This window comes from Capra hircus, chromosome 14 (genome assembly GCF_001704415.2).
Source record: "Capra hircus breed San Clemente chromosome 14, ASM170441v1, whole genome shotgun sequence".
Lineage (NCBI taxonomy): Eukaryota > Metazoa > Chordata > Mammalia > Artiodactyla > Bovidae > Capra > Capra hircus.
The window spans coordinates 61,457,257-61,478,931 of NC_030821.1; the positions used below are offsets into that span (position 1 = coordinate 61,457,257).

The 21,675-nt window shown below is 40.5% G+C and overlaps 1 protein-coding gene across 1 annotated transcript in view; it reads right to left on the minus strand.

The window, feature by feature from the left end:
* SNTG1 (syntrophin gamma 1) overlaps positions 1-21,675 on the minus strand; it is a 252,627-nt gene that overhangs the window by 109,318 nt on the left and 121,634 nt on the right. The window contains exons 4-7 of the mRNA XM_018058524.1: positions 14,573-14,629; positions 6,026-6,083; positions 5,386-5,429; positions 5,254-5,295 (exon numbers count right to left, since the gene is read on the minus strand). Of these exons, the coding sequence (XP_017914013.1) occupies positions 5,254-5,295; positions 5,386-5,429; positions 6,026-6,083; positions 14,573-14,629 (201 nt within the window). The remainder of the gene's footprint in view (positions 1-5,253; positions 5,296-5,385; positions 5,430-6,025; positions 6,084-14,572; positions 14,630-21,675) is intronic.

Below are 21,675 nucleotides of genomic sequence, written 5' to 3' on the forward strand. Positions count from 1 at the left end.
GGACATGGACATGTGTGAGTAGGTATGTGAGCACCTCGGCACACACACACATACACACACACACTCACACACACACACTCACACACGCCTCCTGTCCTGTGAGCCGAGGGGCCTCGGAGGCACAGCTGCTCCAGAGCAATGAGCACCCAGCTCCAAGAACGCAGTTTCTCAGATGTTCTCCAACAAGGGAAAACAGGGCCTCTGGGAGAAATGGCTGATTCCTGGCTTGGCAGGAAATGTGCAAGATGCACCTAGAACAACTTTTAGTGCCACAAACTGAAAAAGTACTAAAAAAAAAAAAACAAAAACAAAAACCAAAGTCCAAGGACTATTGCAAAGCAACACTAAAACCACTTGAAAAGAGCTTATAGCCCAGAGCACAAGGTCAAGGTCCACAACCCTTACTGATCTATCAGAAAGATGGAATAAAGTTTAAACATTGAGGATAAACAGACAAATCTCCTGTGCAGCAGAATTCCAGGGAATGTAGGCAGACAGCCCACCCTGTGAGAGAGAAGCATGTTGCCACTGAGGGCGGGGTGTGCACAGCGACCCCCTTCCTCAGAGCAGAGCATGGGAGGAGCATGCGGGGCCTCAAGCAGAGAAACCTGAAGCTCAGCCTCTGCTCACAGCTGGCCACTCGGTCAGGAAGGTGCGTACACATGGTGAGACGGGATGAGGGTGGGCTGTGCCTCTGTGGCCTTCCTCCTGAAACATAAACACCCAGTCTAGTTGCAAGAAAAACACCAGAAAACTCCCAATTGAGACATATTGCACAAAACAGCTGAGCAATACTCCTCAAACCTGTGAGTGTTATCAAAAAAAGAAGCCCTGGAAACTATGACGGCCCGGAGGAGCCATAGGACACTTGACAACTCCCTGTGATGTGTAATCTGGCTTGGATCCTGGGACAGGAAAAGAAACACTGGGCAAAAACTGAAGAAATGAAATGAAGTACAGACCCCTGTTAATAGCCAGATAGGGACTGGCTGAGAGTCTGTAGCCAGGAGGAAAATTAATTAACTTATCTCCTGTGCTGTCTCTATTCATAACCTAATTAGGGGACAGACCTGTGAGAAGGAACTCCTAAAGGTGTTAATGAGAACCTAAGGATGTAAAAAAAGGCAAGTTCTGGATATTTTATTGCTTTTCAAAATTCACAGATTCAGTAAACAATATTTCCCACATTTTTGCCTTTGCACTTAATATTTCCCAAACCAGTGGGAAATATTAAAAGTTAAATTATTTCATACGTGGCTTTAGTTGGTGGTAGTTGATCCAAAGGAAAAAAGTCCAGTATAGTCATAGTCCTTGAGGAAAATATTAATCGGTTAGATCTTAAAACCTATTTCCAAACTGAGAACATACTGGGAATTGTCAGCAGTTAGGTAAAACATGGTGTGTAACTCAGTGACAAGTTAACCTTTTTTGTCAAGGTTTAAACTGATCTGTAGTCCCAAGTCACATCCTGAATGTGTTTCTTGGTAACTCACAAAACCTCTAGTATATAAACTAATGCCTCATTTTCAGATGATGTGATATAAACCCTTGCAATGTCATTTTCTGATAGAGCTAAAAAGGTAAATGTTATTTTTATTCCAATGAAAATTTTGAATTAAGCACATATTATAACAATCAACATTATATTAAGCAATATTTTATGTTTCTCTTATCAAAATTTGATACCATTGCTTGAATAAATCCTTTAATTTACATAATTTGAGCTCCTCCTTCTGCTGTTGTAAAAATTACACACTCTGGTAGAGTTTGGTCCAAATTCACAAATTCAGAATTAGAGTGATAGTTATTTTCACTTCTAATTATCTAATGCTCTTTATGAGTAAGGTCATAACAATAAAGAGTGGATGAAACTCTTTTTTAGGACATGTATGTCTCAAAGTTGGTGCCTGGGCTAATCCTTTTTGATATGGAAACTGGGAGCTTTCCTTTCTTGATTTCTTGTATCAAGAGGCCTCCCAGGGTGGGGCGGGTACAGCCTGGAGTGGAGATCACTCACCCCAACTGGCAACGTGAAAAACAGATGCAGAAGCCATGATGATCTGTTTCTAGGCATTTGGGTAAAGAACTCCATTAACACAATCCCCTGAGCACCCAGGGGTGAGGAGGAGGGATCCCCATGAACACAGTCCAGCCTACAGCACATCACAGAAGCCATGGCTTCCTGTAGAAGGCAGCTAAGAACGATGCTGCTTCTAACAGCAGTGATCTGTGCAGGTGAACAAGAGAGAATCAGGTGCACAAACAACCTACGGTCATACCTTCTTAGTTTCTTTCTAAATTAAGGACCCAGAGAGATGTTATGGGGAGGGAGGTGGGAGGTGGGTTCATGTTTGGGAATGCATGTAAGAATTAAAGATTTTAAAATTAAAAAAATAAAAAAAAATAAATAAAATAAAATAAAATAAATTAAGGACTCTGAGGCACTGACTGAGGCACTAAAACTATCCATACCTCTCAGCTTGTGGTGCCTTTTTCTGCCCCTATAAGTCTGGTCTTAAACATTTAATTAAAATCAGCCCCACTGAGGTGTCAGTCAGTTTGCTTACTTAGATAATTGACAATGAAGATAAAAAGTTGCTAATCGCTATTGCAAAGTGAAAGACTGGAACCAGGTAAAAAAAATCAGTATCTACATGTTTGGGAACGCATGTAAGAATTAAAGATTTTAAAATTTAAAAAAATAAATAAATTTAATAAAAAAAATAATAAAGCTGATAAGTTTAAACTTCTCAAAAGAATAAAAGCTTATTATAAAGGGCCACATACAATTTGCAATACAATCTCAAGTCCCTTTTCTTTGAAACAGAATGAACACCGTTCAAGCACGTTCCAATCTTTTAGACTGCAGCCATGAAATTAAAAGACACTTGCTCCTTGGAAGAAAAGCTGTGACAAACCTAGTAGCATACTAAAAAGCAGCGACATCAATTTTCTGACAAAGGATTGCATTGTCAAGTCTATGGTTTTTCCAGTAGTCATGCACGGATGTGAGTTGGACCATAAAGAAGGCTGAGTGCCAAAGAATTGGTGCTTCTGAATCATGGTGCTGGAGAAGACTCTTGAGAGTTCCTTGAACAGGAAGGAGGTCCAGTCAATCCAAAAGGAAATAAACCCTGAATATTCATTGAAACGACTGATGCTGAAGCTGAATCTCCAATACTTTGGCCAGCTAATGAGAAAACTGACTCGTTGGAAAAGACCCTGATGCTGGGAAAGACTGAGGGCAGAAGAAGAAAATGGCAACAGAGAATGAGATGATTGGATGGCATCACTGTCTCAGTAGACATGAGTGTGAGCAAACACCAGAAGACAGTGAAGGACAGGTAAGCCTGGTGTGCTACCGTCCATGGAGTTGCAAAGAGACGGACATGAATACTGAGCAACTGAACAACAATCACAAATCTTTCAGGCCACTCTGATCTATTCAATCAAAGCCCCACACAGTTCCTGTAAGCTCACTGCGTGCCTCTGAAGAACAAATCACAAACCAGACTCCACTGATAGCATGTGTTTTTGGAAGAGAATGCACCTGTTCTTGCTCCCTGAACAATGAGTTTAACTTCTCTCTGTACTTCTGAAAAAAAGACTAAAGTTAAAATATCTCTGCTTACAGGGCTTTATTTGGAATTTACATATATTCAGAACAGAGCGGTCTGTGCTGTGCTGATTCTCATTTGTCTAAAAGTTTGTTCTCAAATGTTGCTTTTCCCTGTATCTATTTGATGTGGTATAAGATCTGAAGTATATAAATTTTCTGTGAGGCTCACCAGGGATGCCAAAGGGGACCAAGTAGGATTTTTGAAAGAGCAGAGGAGTGATGCAAAGGGACACTCCTTGTCCGTCCCACGAAGAACCCTCCAGAACTCTGCTTGTGGAGCTGGAGCTTTTCAGACCTTGAAGCTGCCTCTTTGAGGTCTGAAATATGTAAATATGTCAGAAGAGTCTTCTCCAAGTAGCTGTTAGCAGAGGTGCCGCGTCCTCACAAACCAAATGAACTGAAGCTATGAGAAGCCAAAGGCTCAGGGTATTTTCATTTTGTTTGACCCCTGAGTACAAACCTTTAAACATAATTTCTCCTCTCTCCTTTCCCATGTGAGCTGATATGGAAATTCAGTGAAGGTTCTATGAGTGTTATTGAATCAACCGTGAAAAACATTTCCCAAGCGCCCGACACTGGCTGTTCTTTCTGGCATCATTTTTTTAAGTCCTCCCTCAGCCCCAAGGAAGCTCCTCCACCTCCCAGCTTCTCCCAAAGTGCCGATTAGAGGTTGCTGACATGAAACCACGGGGCTGGCTGATGAAAGACAAATTCCTGGGTCACCTACACCGAGTGAATCAGGACATCAGAGGCCCGGAATTCAGGTCTGCACATTTACCTACATCCAAGAAAATTCACAATAAACACTGCTGACCTTTTTGTGTAGCTGCTGAGTGCTAAACCAGAGCCTTGAGATCAACTGTCTCTAAATGTTGTCTCTCTCTGTCACACACAGGCACGCGTGCACACACACACACACACACACACACACACGTCTCTTAAGTCTCCTGCCAGTTTGAACCCTGGGTGGGGAAGATGCCCTGGAGAAGAAAATGGCAACAGACTCAGTATTCTTGTGTGGAGAAACCCAAGGACAAAGAAACCTGACGGGCTACAGTCCATAGGGTCACAAAGACTCAGAAAGGACTGAGCAACTGAGAATGTATAGGATTTCAAAAACTTTCAAAGATTTAGAGGTATATTTCACCTAGAGATATGCTTAGTGGACATGCTCTGGTGGTGGTCTAGTCACTAAGTCATGTCCAGCTGTTGCAACACCATGGACTATAGCCCATCAGGCTCCTCTGTCCACGGGATTCTCTAGGCAAGAATACTGGAGTGGGTTGCCATTTCCTTCTCCAGGGGATCTTCCTGATTCAGGAATTGAACCCAGGTCTCCTGCATTGCAGGCAGATTCTTTACTGACTGAGCTACAAGGGAAAACTGTGGGGATTAATTGGGAAACATAGTAAATAGCCCTCCTTCAGTATTTCTTGAATTACATTTTGTTCCCGGTGATAGTCACTGATCTGTTTCTAATGAAAAATAAAACAAGTAAGAGATTATTTGAAAATCTGATATCACACAGGACCAGTTTCATATGTTCCTAATGAAAAAAGGAAGTTTTTATCAATGCCATAAATCATTTGCACATGGGGAAAATAACAACATTAGAAAAGGTAAAGAAGACTCACCACTTCTTCATGTCTGCATTTTCTCACATTAATCCCATTTATCTGCAATAGAAAGTGAGAGAGAATTTGAAGAGCATACTGTGAACTGACTGTATCTTGCTGACACATGGAAAATAATGGTAAAATGTATACCTGGAGAATTGCGTCCCCAATAAACAGCAGTCCTGACAGTTCAGCTGTGAATGGAGAAGGAGAATTGGCTATGCCTTGTCTACTTTCTTCACACAGAAGTAAGAATTCTTAATTCAATAAAGCCAAAACTGATTGAGGGCAAAAGCAAAGATGGAGGAGGATTAAAGGACAAAGTAATTAAAGGAAAAAGTAAAATGGTCTATAAGGGCAACATCTTAAAAGATCGACAAGCAATGGAAATTTCCAAAAATAATCATATGATTCAGCTCAAGTACTGAAACACATGCTGAGACACTTCCATTTAATCCCATCATTTCAGATCTTACAGTCTGGAAGGACTAAATGTTCTCATGTTCCTATAAGTTTAAGGTGTCTATGAAAATGTCTAGATCTGGACACTCAATCCATTGACAATAGAATCAGTTCCATGTTTCTTTTAAAGACCAGCCTGCCCCACCGCAGGGGGCTGGGTGTGGATAAGGGTCTGAAACTCCATAGTTAGAACCAGCCACATGTGGCCTGGTCATGGGAACTGGACTGAGAGATTTCGTACAATCTCCTGGTTCTGAACTACAGCCTTGCTCCTCAGAACTGTGACTCACTCAGGAAGCAACCGTAGGACACCCTCTGAACAATTTACCTCTCTGCTCCTTCGAGATTTTTGAAACCACAACTGGAATGTTATGTTCCGCTCCCCCCTGGAAAGAAAAAAATCACACGTTTCACTTTTTAATCTCAAAAGAATAAAAACTCAGCTTTTTGTTCAGAAACTATACAGGCCAAGGATAGCAGGTGAACAGACACTAAATAGAATTTAAATAAACTCGTGGAATCGCTCTATCAAGGAGACTGTGCTCCCAAGAAGCTCATCTGTTTATAACTTCACTGCGACATCCAAGAATTAATAATAGTTGACTTTGAAAATTTTAATTTTTTAAGATTAATATGGTGATGCCTTAAGAAGACATTTCCTCCAATGACCAGCCACGCTATCCATTGAAGAAACTCTTATTTCGGGTTCCAAACAGCAGACAATTATGCATTTCCATTATCTGGCTCAGCTGCTTTATGCTGAGAACCGAGCAATGGCCCCTTGGAATGCTAAGTGGCTAGACAGACCTCTGCCTGCATAAACTGGACAAAAAGCAGAGTGTGCATATGCTTAATGGAGGGAGCGAGGTCATCAGTATTATATGGAAGCGTATACTAAAGAACAAGCCTCCAAGAATAATGCAGTAGTGCTTTGGCTAACGGACCAAATGAGATAGGAAAAAATACAGAAAAATAAGTAACTGAACTTATGTGGAAGAAAATAAATTCCTGAAGTAACTGTATAAATTACAGTTTTATGTAACAGAGTTGAGAAGGTTGAAAGCAATAGTTTAAAAATCAAGTAAGTTCATTAAACAGTACGATTTCACATAGAAGGTAAGGATGGCACTTTTAATGTGGGTAGTTCAAAAGATCTAAATTCCACTGGGGCTTCTGCAGCTTCAGAATAACTAAATCCCTAAGCCTTTCTCCCTTCAAGGGCAAACATTATTTTAGAATAGACAATTTTCTCCATGAATGTCCATTTTTAGCACCGAGTTTCAATAAACTTAAAAATAAGATAGACAATGCACACATGCTGTTGAGTCAGATTCTTGCAGCCCCATGGACTGTAGCGCCAGGCTCCTCTGTCCAAGGGATGGATTTCCCAGGCAAGAACACCAGAGTGGGTTGCCGTTTCCTCTTCAGGGGACCCTCCTGACCCAGGTATCGAACCTGCGTCTCCTGCATTGGCAGGCAGATCCTTTACCACTGAGCCACCTGGAAAGCCCAAGAGAGGCGATAGTCGAGAAAAGCAGTGACTATGAAATTTTTCTTGACAAGTAGTCCTTTCTGCTTCGGGGGTATTAGGAAGAGATGTGATAAACAAATATTGAAAGCTGCTTTACCCAGGGTGAAATTCAAACCCACCGATCAGTCCCCTGTTTTCACCACATCTCACCGAGCAGACACTCACCCCCCAACCACACCAGTTCTGGGCGGAGTCTCTGGTGTGAGCTTCCTCGGCTCTGGGTCCTGCTTTTGCCTCCAGGTCTGTGTCACGGTGCCCTGATCCTGTCCAGGACAATCCTCACATGATCAGAGCCCAGGACTGTGACAGAGGGCACAGTGCACACGTGTGCTTCCAGAGCACAGGAAACCCCAAAGGATCAGGACCCAAGGAGCTTCATGTGTAGGGCTAGGGCTCTGGGTTCCCCATGCCTGCATTCTGTTCTATCTTCTCCTATTATATTCATCAGCTTCTCCTCTTCTACTGTCCTCTTCATTTCCTACATTCATCATGCATTTCCTTTCTCCTTCCCTTGTCCCCAGCCACAGAGTAAGTTCTGCAATGGCGATGGACTTATTTATGTATTTGTCTTGGCTATTTGGTTTGGCTATTTGTTTCCTGCTTGTGTGCACACGCTAGGTGCTTCAGTCATGTCCCTTTCTTTGCAACCCCATGAATTGTAGCCCACCAGGCTGCTCTGTCCATGAGATTCTTCAGGCAAGAACACTGGAGTAGGCTACTTTGCCCTACTCCAGGTTATCTTCCTAACCTAGGGATCAAATTTGTTTCCTACATTGAGGTAATATCTGTGCCTGGAATAATATGCTTTCTTAAGCTTTGAAATGTTTGTTGAATGAATAAGTGAAACAATGAACTCTAAAGCTTTCTCAGACCTAAAATTTTTCACTCTTGAAAATACTTTGCAGAAAGATTTTGAGTAGAAACTAAGAAGGTGAACAATGAAATCAAAGGTGTATGGTTACAGATAGTTCCTAGAGATACTTCAAAAATGGGAAAAATGTTCAGAATACATCTCCATTTCTTAGAAGAAAATGCTGATTAAAACAAAGCATAAAGTGATGAAGTTTTACGTGACATAAAGAGAGAAAACAGACCCATCCAGATATGGTTCTGGTGTTGGGGGCAGAGGAGAACCCTATGCATGTCACTCTAGGCCGGCAGCTGGCGTCGTAGCACTCTCCTTCAGCTGTGTTTGCTTCTGGCAGTCTTCTCTCCTTGCAGTACTGAATTCAAAGGTTTTCTTGATGCTCGGGTGTTAAGCGCAGGCTACCACGGTAGGAGAGTGGGAAGCCTCTCCCAGGTTTGGTCTAGAGGTACCAGTTTTCTGAGGGTCAACTCAGCTATCCATCCTTCCCTCAATACCTGAGACTTACTACTATCTTTTAATAATAAGGTATAACTAACCCCTGTTTGGTCAACATTTTTCTTTTATATGTAAAATTGCTTCTGAAATTCCAATGATTTGAATCCAAAATTTTTACTATTTTTTAAATCAGACATTTGAGGCTCTGAGATAATTTTAAAGCTAATTTAAGGAGATCACTTTATTAATTGATTAGAGAGAGATTTTTAAGACAAAAGTCAGGAGATAAAATTGGAACTGAAGATCACTGTGCCTTCATTTATTTAATGAAATGTGAGAGCAGTCCAGCTTTATCGAAGTAAATTAGATTTAGCTCTGGACCTAACTAGGGAGATTCAAAACCTTCCAGCCAGAAAGCAGATAACATGACTCCTCCTGTTTACAATTGGTGACAGGCTTCACGTTGCATGTGGGATAAAAGACAAGGTCCAGTGACCTCAGCCTCCCCTCTGCTTTATCCTGGACCTTTGTCCTTGTTCGCAAGCACGACCCCTTGGCCCCCAGTGCTTTTCCCCTTGACCCTTAGCCAGGTGTAAGGTTAAGACTCTGCTCACACACAGCCAGAGTCCTTCCATCATCCTCTGTGCACAGGCCCTGGGCCATGCCTGGGACCACATTTCTCTGCATGACACTTTGAACAGTGTCTCCTCTCCCTCCATAATATGAAGGACCTGAGGTCAGGGCAGATTGCCTTCATCATCTCTCCCCGACCTACCCTGAGGCCGGTCAGGCTGCAAGGCTTTTGGCCATGGTTTATAGAAAGTAAATGAATTACTCGAGCTTGGTTGATCCAGGGTAAAATGAGATTAGAAAAAGTGAGGTGACAATCTAAAGTGCATCCCAGAAAATATTAAAAAGTACACCACTCAGTTTTGAGAGAGCCTTTTCACAAAGGATAATCAATTCTATAGATAGTTCTATAGGTACCAGGATATAAGGCCTCAGCTAAAGCATTTTGAGCTTGAGACTATACAGTGATTTTCCAGTATAACCGTGAAATTCCACTAAACCAAACTCAGTTATGTTTTTAATAACACTGGGAATCTTGCCAAATAAATCCTTTCAACTCAATCTTTTCATTACAATCAATCAGTCATATTCTGGGTTCCAGAAAGAAAAAGATAATAGATTCCAACATTACAGATCCATTCAGAGAAAGGAAAATACTTGTAAACAGAAAATCACAGACAGTCGACAGGAACAGGAGAAGCACCTAAACGAACATCAATTTGAGAACATGGACAATGTTCTTATTCATCTGAATGCGGTGCTGATCTGCCAAAACCACTCAGCTTAGCTACGGGAAAGTTAATGGTCTTTCCCACATGATTTATGATTGCCTTCCTATGGAAATTCAGAATAGGGAATCTGTAGGGGCAGAGAGCAGACTGCTGGCTGCCTGGAGCTGAGACAGAGTGGGGGGCGGTGGCTGAAAGCTACGGGGTTCTTCAATTGATGAAACTGTTCTAAAACTGACTTAGTGAGGAGTGCACACATCTGTGAACATAATAAAAACCACTGACTTGTACACTTTAAGTTGGTAGATTGTATGGTATGTGAACTACAACTCAATGTTAGTTAATTTAGAAAATCATCCTTTGAATGATAATTCATCGGTGGTTTTACCTGGCCCTTGGAACTAGTGCACACTCTCTAACTGAGCTCTACTACCTGCCCCGCCACCTTCCTGTTTCTGTGGTGCAGAGGTACGTATCCCTGTTGACACTGGTGGAGACAGAAGCCTCAAAGAGTGAGAACCGGGCAAAGTGAGCAAATGAATGCAAATATGTGTGTGCTTGTAGCAATACTTGGTATCTACAGACTTCTGCCCTGAAATCACTAATAAATTAAAATGCAGACATTTATGACAACTACTATGAAGATGTGCATGTTTATTTGGTGAATCTGATACAATTAATACCCAGTCCTTGATGTTAGGAAATTGTTTGCTTGCTGCTGGACATTTCAATCCATCTATTTCAGTTGTAAGTAAACCAGAAGGCGAATAACTTAGAGAGGAAGCATTGTTGTTTTCAAATAGAGAGCATAGCGATAATTTCGTGCTGGTTGTACAGCTAGAGAGAATATTTATTGGGAGTCAGGACTCTGTCATCAGCTTTGATGGGGGTTGAGGTACAGCTGTGCCTGTTACAACAAATGGGTAAATAACCTAACCTCTTAATACTTAATCTTGTTGTCTATTGAGGTCCAACAACAGCTGTCGACTTTCTGGACACAGAATATATTTAGCTCAGAATCTGGCAGTTCAAGAGCGGTTAATAACTATTAGAAATTATTGTTTATAAATGATAAGATTTTAATGGTAATAATACTTAGAATTTCACATTGCTACAAAGTTCAAAATTTCAGATAGAAATCTTATCTTTGATCACAAACGTTTCCTTGATCCATCAACTTACTGTTTAGGTAAAAAAAGCTGAGTCTTTTGAAAAATGCCCCATGAGACATCTTTCTAGTAATAATATTCAAAACACTCTTTCTCTAAAAGGTGATCCTTTTAATCACAATGACTTAATGATTTAATAATCACTTGATAATCATTTAATGATCATTTATGATTTAATAATATGCAAATGGATGGTATTGCACTTTAAGAGATAAACAGAAGAAAAATTAAAGTCTGACGAGGTCAAGATGACAGCTTACTTTAAGGTGATTATATGGTGATTTTTAAAAGCAGAATGGGGCAAAATGCAAGGCTATTAAATCCCTGGGGGAGAAACACTGGTGATTATTGGGGATATAATGTGGACACCATTACGTTATTTTTAGAAATGCAAGTATCTTGATGGTCCAGATAAAGAAAGAACCCAAAGATGTCCTGGGACTAGTAGTAACCTGGACCGGAACCAGAGGCCATGAGATCAGTGTGGACAGTGGGCGCCTGCAGAGAAGCTGAGGATATAACCCAGGTGGATGCAGGAACCTGAACCCTTCAGAAAAGTGGCTTCAGGCTGAGAACCCAGGAAAGCAGGTGATTGTAAGAGGAGAGTTAAGTGATTCTATGTCCAGCTTTTTATTGAAATCTAAAAATACAATTAGAAGAGCTTGGCATTTTACTGAGAGGCAAACAAAAACAAAAACTAATACAAGGGAAAAACACCCAAGTTTGTGACTTCTGAGAGATATTTTAATTAAGGAAGACTGTTGGTCTTGGTAGCTGCCATGAAGAATTCCAAAGAACGGCCAGAAAAAAAGATCCAAAATTATACAGATATGGGAATTACTCTAAAAAGCAGTATGAGAGTGAATATGGTGTAAAAGGAAGGGCAGGAGCACAGAGGGCAAGAGAGTGCACCCCACACAGACCCTGGGAGCACTTTGCCAAGGGGGCAAGTCTCAGGCCTGCAGGCGGCGCATTCCTCTCTGCTCTCAGCTCACCTTAGGGTCTGGGGGTGAACTGTGGTTTGGAGATGCAGGGCCGGGCCAGGTGTAAACGTGTGTACCCACACCTCCAGAGTTCAGCCCACTGTACCCTGGGTCAGCCACTCGACTTGTCGAGTTGGGAGATAAGCAAACAAATGGGCAACATTAAAATATGAATTCCGCTTTTTTGGCCAGAATACTTTCTTCAACTGCCTCTTATGTTTAATTCTCAGATGCAAAGGAAATAGTTCACATAGATAATCACAGTAGGTTTACTCAATTTACAGGGTAAAGGAATTTGCATAAAATGTTGCCATTTAAAATAACTGAATGAATGAATAATAAAAAATTACATTTTGAAATACCTTAACAGAATGATAGTTTAAAATCATTTTTTTTTAAATGTAGAAAAGCAAGAGTCAGTGGTAAGTACTGAGAAACCTAAAGTAGAAAACCCTAAAAGGAAAGTTTTCAGGCTGAATGAACAATATTCTAAATAAAAATATTGATGTTTTTTATTTCTGGTTGGTTGGTTTGTCAGAAGAATTATAAAATAATTTCATATTTTTGTCAAATTTCCTAATATATGGCACCAATCACAATTCAAATATTGCTTCTGTAGCCTATATCTTCAATAGAAAATATATACTTATTTGATTTAGGAAATAACTCTATTACACATATAAGAGTTTTGTTTGTGCTGAAATAATGTAAATATTAAACTGAAATGATTTACTGGCAAAATTCTTCAGGTTTTAAGAATTGTCTAGGCTTAAATGTGATATTTCAGTAAAATGAGTAACGCTGTATTACTGGGTTTAACTCTAAATGGAAATTGAACAAAAAGTGAAGAACATTTCCATCCTGCACAGAATTCACACAGCTCCACTACCAGAAACATCAGTGCTGATGTCAGATGAAGCCGCTGTCATGAATGGATTTCAGCCACTTTCAGCTGATGTTCTCTTTTCATGGACAACATCTTCAGTGGTACCTTTAGATCCTTCATGACAATCTCAATACATATGGGAAAAAAAAAAGACAACAACAAGAAAACTTGCCTCTGTTTATTCTCACTGCCTCATTTCCACACCTTATAATTTGTCCTACATCTCTCCTGGGCCTTAGTTGATGATAAAGTGAAAGTAAAAAATATATCTTAAAATTAAGATTTTAGATAGAAATACTCTCATCGCTTGACAAGATCATGCTATTCCACACTGATCAGATTTTTGAATCATTTTCATAATGTAACTAGAGCTGATATTCACCAAGCTTAGAGTTCTACTTTCCAAGCACCTATACTTTGAGTTTTGTTAAAATTTCATGAAATGTACACCTGAGATGTATGGCTTTCACCCAACACAGGCAAAGTATCTAACCTAACAACCAAGATAAAGTTACATTCCATTGATCTCTGCACAGATGTGGGTTTATGAAGGGCATTTAAAAATCACTGAGGTAATTTTTTCAATATTTATGTAATTTTCCATCCTTTTAAAATGTATACTTTGTTTCAATGATGTTAAATTGCAGATGTGTTACATGTTTAATAACCAACAACATACAGGAAGAAAAACCCTTTAAAATATGATAATGAATGGAACAGGAGAGAGATGGTCAATTTTAAAAATAATTCAGAAGTTAAAATCTTGAGTCTTCCTGCATACTTGGCATTAGGACATAAGGGTTTCAATTTCTTAAACAAAAAAAAAAGAAAAAAGAAAAGAAAACTGAACAGAAGAAAAAGACAACTGGAATCAAACCAATATTTAACTTATTATCAGACCTATTATGAACCTGACACACATCTTGGCTCCTTCTTTCACTGACAGCCCAGATTTTTCTGCTCTGACTGGTTATAAGATATGCACACTTGAAGCCTGTACTTGAAATTCTAGATGAAACCACATAAAGAAAATTAATGAGCTGCATTCAATTTCAGGTAAGGTAAACATCCCAAATGGGGCTTCCCTGGTAGCTCAGACAGTAAAGAATCTGCCTGCCGTTCAGTAGATCTGGGTTCAATCTCTGGGTGAGGAAGATCCCCTGGAGGAGGGCATGGCAACCCAGTCTAGTATTCTTGCCTGGAGAATTCTGTGGACAGGGGAGCCTGGTGGACCACAATCCATGTGGCCAAAAGAGTTGCACATGACTGAGCAACTCCAAAATACTTTTCTAAAATTTCTAAATCCAAAGGTGGCTAAGATTTTGAGAGCCTGCTTATTTTGCATCTAAGTGCAAATACTGAGAAGTTTTCTATAGGCACTCTTGTCTAATTAATTATCAATGAGCAAAAGGTTAAAGGGCTTTCCTGATGGTTCAGCAGTAAAGAATCTGCCTGCAATGCAAGACATATAGGAGATGTAGGTTCGATCCCTGGGTTGGGAAGATTCCCTGGAGAAGGAAATGGCAACCCACTCCAGTATTTCTGCCTGGAGAATCCCATGGACAGAGGAGCCTGGTGGGCTACAGTTCATGGGGTTGCAAAGAGTCAGACACGACAGCACAAGCACAATAGCACAACGAATTGAAGTTCACAGAAATGCAGGCGTCAAGCACATGCTCTGTAGGACAGATGGAGAGACAGCTACCTTGATGCTCAGTCCAAATCCTCCCACGGCCTGTCTCCGAATGGTCACTGTTCTCTCCTGAAAGACAGGTTGTAAGAGTGGTTAGCGCTTCCTGCCACTGCACCTGCACACCATCTTCCTCCTCTGGGTTTTGCGCTTGTCCTTCAAGAGAAAGAACATTTTGTGACAGCATAAAGGCTCCAGGTTTCACAATAAATGGAGTCTTTTGGAATTTTTAAATCAAAGTCTAACCATTTGTTAATCTGATTTCGGTGTTGACCATCTGGTGATGTCTATGTATAGAGTCTTCTCTTGTGTGGTTGGAAGAGGGTGTTTGATGGAGAAGCTCTATACAGTCAACAAAAACAAGATCAGGAGCTGACTGTGGCTCAGATCATGAACTCCTTATTACCAAATTCAGACTTAAACTGAAGAAAGTAGGGAAAACCACTAGACCATTCAGGTATGACCTAAATCAAATCCCTTATGATTATACAGTGGAAGTGAGAAATAGATTTAAGGGCCTACATCTGATAGATAGAGTGCCTGATGAACTATGGACTGAGGTTCGTGACATTGTACAGGAGACAGGGATCAAGACCATCCCCAAGGAAAAGAAATGCAAAAAAGCAAAACGGCTGTCTGGGGAGGGCTTACAAATAGCTGTGAAAAGAAGAGAAGCAAAAAGCAAAGGAGAAAAGGAAAGATATAAGCATCTGAATGCAGAGTTCCAAAGAATAGCAAGAAGAGATAAGAAAGCCTTCCTCAACAATCAATGCAAAGAAATAGAGGAAAACAACAGAATGGGAAAGACTAGATCACTTCAAGAAAATCAGAGATTGCAAGGGAACATTTCATGCAAAGATGGGCTCGATAAAGGACAGAAATGGCATGGACCTAACAGAAGCAGAAGATATTAAGAAGAGGTGACAAGAATACACAGAACTGTACAAAAAACTTCCAACCCAGATAATCACAATGGTGTGATCACTCACCTAGAGCCAGACATCTTGGAATGTGAAGTCAAGTGGGCCTTAGAAAGCATCACTATGAACAAAGCTAGTGGAGGTGATGGAATTCCAGTGGAGCTATTTCAAATCCTGAAAGATGATGCTGTGAAAGTGCTGCACTCAATATGCCAGCAAATTTGGAAAACTCAGCAGTGGCCACAGGACTGGAAGAGGTCAGTTTTCATTCAAATCCCAAAGAAAGGCAACGGCAAAGAATGCTCAAACTACCGCACAATTGCACTCATCTCACACGCTAGTAAAGTATGCTCAAAATTCTCCAAGCCAGGCTTCAGCAATGCGTGAACCGTGAACTTCTAGATGTTCAAGCTGGTTTTAGAAAAGGCAGAGGAACTAGAGATCAAATTGCCAACATCCGCTGGATCATGGAAAAAGCAAGAGAGTTCCAGAAAAACATCTATTTCTGCTTTACTGACTATGCCAAAGCCTTTGACTGTGTGGATCACAATAAACTGTGGAAAATTCTGAAAGAGATGGGAATCCCAGAGCACCTGACCTGCCTCTTGAGAAACCTATATGCAGGTTAGGAAGCAACAGTTAGAACTGGACATGGAACAACAGACTGGTTCCAAATAGGAAAAGGAGTACGTCAAGGCTGTATATTGTCACCCTGCTTATTTAACTTCTATGCAGAGTACATCATGAGAAATGCTGGACTGGAAGAAACACAAGCTGGAATCAAGATTGCCGAGAGAAATATCAATAACCTCAGATATGCAGATGACACCACCCTTATGGCAGAAAGTGAAGAGGAACTCAAAAGCCTTTTGATGAAAGTGAAAGAGGAGAGTGAAAAAGTTGACTTAAACCTCAACATTCAGAAAATGAAGATCATGGCATCTGGTCCCATCACTTCATGGGAAATAGATGGGGAAACCTTAGAAACTGTGTCAGACTTTATTTTTGGGGGCTCCAAAATCACTGCAGATGGTGATTGCAGCCATGAAATTAAAAGACCCTTACTCCTTGGAAAAAAAAGTTATGATCAAACTAGATAGCATGTTGAAGAGCAGAGACATTACTTTGCCAACAAAGATCCATCTAGTCAAAGCTATGGTTTATCCAGTGGTCATGTATAGATGTGAGAGTTGGACTGTGAAGAAAGCTGAGCACCGAAGAATTGATGCTTTTGAACTGTGGTGTTGGAATAAGACTCTTGAGAGTCCCTTGGACTGCAAGGAGACCCAACCAGTCCATTCTGAAGGAGATCAGCCCTGGGATTTCTTTGGAAGGAATGATGTTAAAGCTGAACCTCCAGTACTTTGGCTACCTCATGCAAAGGGTTGACTCATTTAAAAAGACTCTGATGCTGGGAGGGATTGGGGGCAGGAGGAGAAGGGGATGACAGAGGATGAGATGGCTGGATGGCATCATTGACTCAATGGACGTGAGTCTGAGTGAACTCCGGGAGTTGGTGAAGGACAGGGAGGCCTGGCGTGCTGCGATTCATGGGGTCTCAAAGAGTCTGATACAACTGAGCCACTGAACTGAACTGAACTGAACCATTTGTCATAATAAAAGGGACTGTAGTTTATTAAACTGCTAACCTCTCAAAAGTTAACTTCTTTCAATGCCTTTTTTGGACATAGGCTGGAATCTGAGCTTTAAAACCTCTTTTCATTCCCATGATATGTATTTTTGTTGTCTAATAACACAATTTTTGTTACAGAAAAACAGCTTAGTATCTGTGGTGAGTATGGTCTCCGTCACTAACAGTCATACTGTTCATGGAGATTGGAGCACACGGCTAGGGGCTGCCACATTGCAGCACGTTAGTGGTCCATGTGCACGTCTGGGGTTGGAACTCTGAATAAACCATGTTCACAATGATTGCTTGCTGGGAAGGGGAATGGATTTTACAATTAACTGACGCTCAAATGGGATTATGTCAGTGGGATTATCCATTTTCAAAGGCAGCTCTGTTTTGCCTTCCACAATATAACCAATCATTCAGTCACCAGCATATGACACTTAAAAACCACAAAGAGTCACATTTGGACAAATCCTTTAGTTTCTAATAAAAAAAAAGACATCAATGTTACTGTTTTATGGTCTTCCTCTCTACATAATACATATTCTCCTGGGATGCTAAAGGGTTGAGAGCTTTTATATACAAGCCTCTCCATTTATTTATAACCTTCTCATCTTCCTGAGCCCTCTCCTACCCAGGAAGGTTTACACTCCACCCATCTCCCCTGGTATCTGGGCAGATGTCTGTTTTCTTGTCCCTAAATGTCCAGAAATTCCCAGTTTATTTGGCTACATTAGCCACTTTCCTAACTAACAGTCACCTAAGATGTCCCACCTGTGGTGGTTTAGACAATATATCTTAAATAGATTTTATCATTTTAAAGGCAACGTAAAATATATTTAACAAAACTAGTTCTTATATTACTTTATGTGGGTTTTCCTTCTAAATAATGAAAAATTATACATTTAGAATCTAATCAATATTGATCCACACCATCACCAATAGCTGAGTCAGAGAAGCTCCAACCCTGGAAGACTCAGAAGGACAAGTTGATTAAAGGTCACCTTTATTCTCACCAAGCAGATGCTGCTTCTCCAACACTGCTTGTCAAACTAAACCACAGTTCTTGGATAGCAGAACCATTTTCTTCATTCTGTTTCTGAACAGAATAAATACTTGATCCCTTAAAACAGTATCAAAACCAAGGTTATGGTTAATTCAGACGACCCACATCGACTCTCAAAATACAAATTTCAAATGTAAGAACAAACACATTTTTTGCCACTTTTTTTAAAATTGAAAGATCATTGCTTTACAGAATTTTGTGATTTTCTGTCTTACATCAACAAGAATCAGTCATAGGTAGACCCATGTCCCCTCCCCCCTGAAACTCCCTCCCATCTCCATTCCCATCCCACCCTTCTAGATTGTCACAGAGGCCCTGTTTGAGTTGCCCGAGTCATACAGCAAATTCCCACTGGCTGTCTATTTTACATACAGTACTGTAAATTTCCATGTTATTCCCTCCATACATCTCACCTACTCCCTCCTCCCCTTCCCCTGTGTTCATAAGTCTGTTCTCTGTGCCTATTTCTCCACTGCTGCCCTAAAAATAAATTCATCTGTACTATCTGTCTATATGCATATGCAGATTCCATATGCATGCATCAGTAAATGATATTTATCTTTCTCTTTCTGACTTACTTCACTTTGTATAATAGGCTCTAGGTTTGTCAACCTCATTAGAACTGACTCAAGTGTGTTCCTATTTATGGCTGAGTAGTATTCCATTGTATATATGTACCACAGCTTCTTTATCCATTCATCTGTTGATGGACATCTAGGTTGTTTCCATGTCCTAGCTATTGTAAGTAGTGCTGCAATAAACACTGGGGTACATATGTTTTGGTTTTGTCTTTTTTCCAATTTTGGTTTCCCCAGGATATATGCCTAGTAGTGGAATTGCTGGTTCTTATGGTAGTTTTACTCCTAGGTTTTGCCAGTCTATGTCTGATGCAGGATACAGCATGCTTGGAGCTGGTGCATGGGGATGACCCAGAGAGATGTTATGGGGAGGGAGGTGGGAGGGGGGTTCATGTTTGGGAACGCATGTAAGAATTAAAGATTTTAAAATTTAAAAAAATAAATAAATAAAAAATTTAAAAAAATAAAGAAAGAAAGAAAGAAAGAAATCTCCATACCACTTTCCATAGTGGCTGTATCAATTTACATCCCCACCAGCAATGCAAGAGGGTTTCCTTATCTCCACACCCTCTCCAGCATTTGTTGTTTGTAGACTTTTTGATGATGGCCATCTGACTGGTATTAGGGGGTATCTCATTGTAGTTTTGATCTGCATTTTTCTAATAATGAGTGATTCTGAGTATCTTTTCATGTGTTTTTTAGCCATCTGTATGCCTCCTTTGGAGAAATGTCTGTTTAGGTCTTCTTCCCACTTTTTGATTGGGTTGTTTGTATTTCTGATATTGAGTTGTATGAGCTGCTTATATATTTTGGAAATTAATTCTTTGCCAGTTGTTTCCTTTGCTGTAATTTTCTCCCATTCTGAGGGTTGTCTTTTCACCTTGTTTGTAGTTTCCTTTGCTGTGCAAAAGCTTTTAAGTTTTATTAGGTCCCATTTGTTTATTTTTGTTTTTATTTCCATTACTCTGGGAGGTGGGTCATAGAAGATCGTGCTTTGATTTATGTCATCGAATGTTCTACCTATGGTTTCCTCTAAGAGGAAAGTTTCTGGTCTTACATTTAGGTCTTTAATCCATTTTGAGTTTATCTTTGTGTATGGCATTAGGAAGTGTTCTAATTTCATTCTTTTGCATGTAGCTGTCCAGTTTTCCCAGCACCATTTATTGAAGGAGCTGTCTTTGCCCCACTGTATATTCTTGCCTCCTTTGTCAAAAATAAGGTACCCATAGATGCATGGGTTTATTTCTGGACTCTCTATCTTGTTCCATTTGTCTATATTTCTGTTTTTGTGCCAATACCATACTGTCTTGATGACTGCAGCTTTGCAGTATAGTCTGAAGTCAGGCAGATTGATTCCTCTAGCTCCATTCCTCTTTCTCAACACTGCTTTGGCTATTCAGGGTCTTTTGTGTCTCCATATGAATTGTGAAAATTTTTTGTTCTAGTTCTGTGAAATTTCCATTGGTAAATTGATCAGGATTGCATTGAATACATAGCTTGCATTTGGTAGTATAGTCATTTTCAAAATATTGATTCTTCTTACCAGGAACAGGGAATATCTCTCCATCTGTTTATATCATCTTTGATTTCTTTCATCAGTTCTTTCATATAGTTCTTTTGTCTGCTTAGGTAGGTTTATTCCTAGATATTTTATTCTTTCTGTTGCAATGGTAAATGGAATTGACAATGCATTTTTAACAGCAAGCAGCATCACTAGAAGTTTCTAGAATGTCTTGCACAGCAATCATCGGACAGGAGGACAGCTTGGTGAGTGAGTTCTCCTGAGCAGTGGAGTGTGTGTGAAACCCAGCTTTTCTCTGAAAGAATGGCAAGCATGCAAGTTATCAAAGGTCTGTGCAGGGCCTTATTCACTCTGTATGATGCCCTCCCATCTTTGGGGGAGCATATTTAGAACAGGTTCCAAATCAAATACAAAACTGCTGATGCAGAGAAGAGTTTGGAGAGACCAAAGAGTCAGCAGAACCTGCTGGAACTCTCAGAAGCAGCACTTATTTTAATGTTTTTTAAATACACAGGCACACGCATGCTTGCAGAAGCAGCCAACACCTGTGGATGCTGCTGCTTCATTAGCTGACTGCTAAGAAAGTGGGGAGGCAGACAGGACAAATGACTTTGTGCTTTAAAGCCAGAACTTTAATTTGGGGCCTGCAGGCAGCAGGAGGCATGTAAAGGCAGACCACCGTCTGGATGTCACCTGCTGACACTCTGTTGTAGTCTGTGTGCCACCTGAGCTATGCCCCCAACCCCTCCATTCCTCCCCACGTGGGGGGTCTCCTTCCTGCCCCAACAATCAAGGGAAAGAGAGACAGTGTTAATGGATTGTTTCAGCTGCTCACCTCTAAAATCAGAGGCTACCTAGAAGTTAGCTGGGAGCTGTATTTAGTTATCACAGCGTGAGTTTCATAAAAAAGTTGCCTAGCAACAAGCCACTGTCCTTTGGGAAACCAGGTATAATCGGTTATTTTATTTCTTAAAACACAAAATTGAGTCAGGAGCTCCCATGCACTCATACACATGAAAAGCCTTCCTTTAATCTTCCTGTTTCTCACAGGACAAAATGATGGAGCCCAACAGCAGTGCTGGCTTGTGTGAAGTTGTGTTGTGCACCTGAACCCACTCATGTTATGAAAAAGACACTGCTATCAAATACATAATTATTTTCACCCCTGCTCTCTGAAAGATTATATTTGACATACTCTCCACATTTACCGCCTGAACTGCATGTGAACCAGTATGTACATGTCACCAGAGAGAACACAGTGCTCTGACACACCCAAGGAATGGACATTTTCGAGACATGTAGTGAGAAGAGGAGGAAGTCATGAGAACGAGGCAGAAACTAGAGAGATTACAGTGAAGAAGTGGACTGATTTTGTGTGATAGATGCAAAGAAGATATAC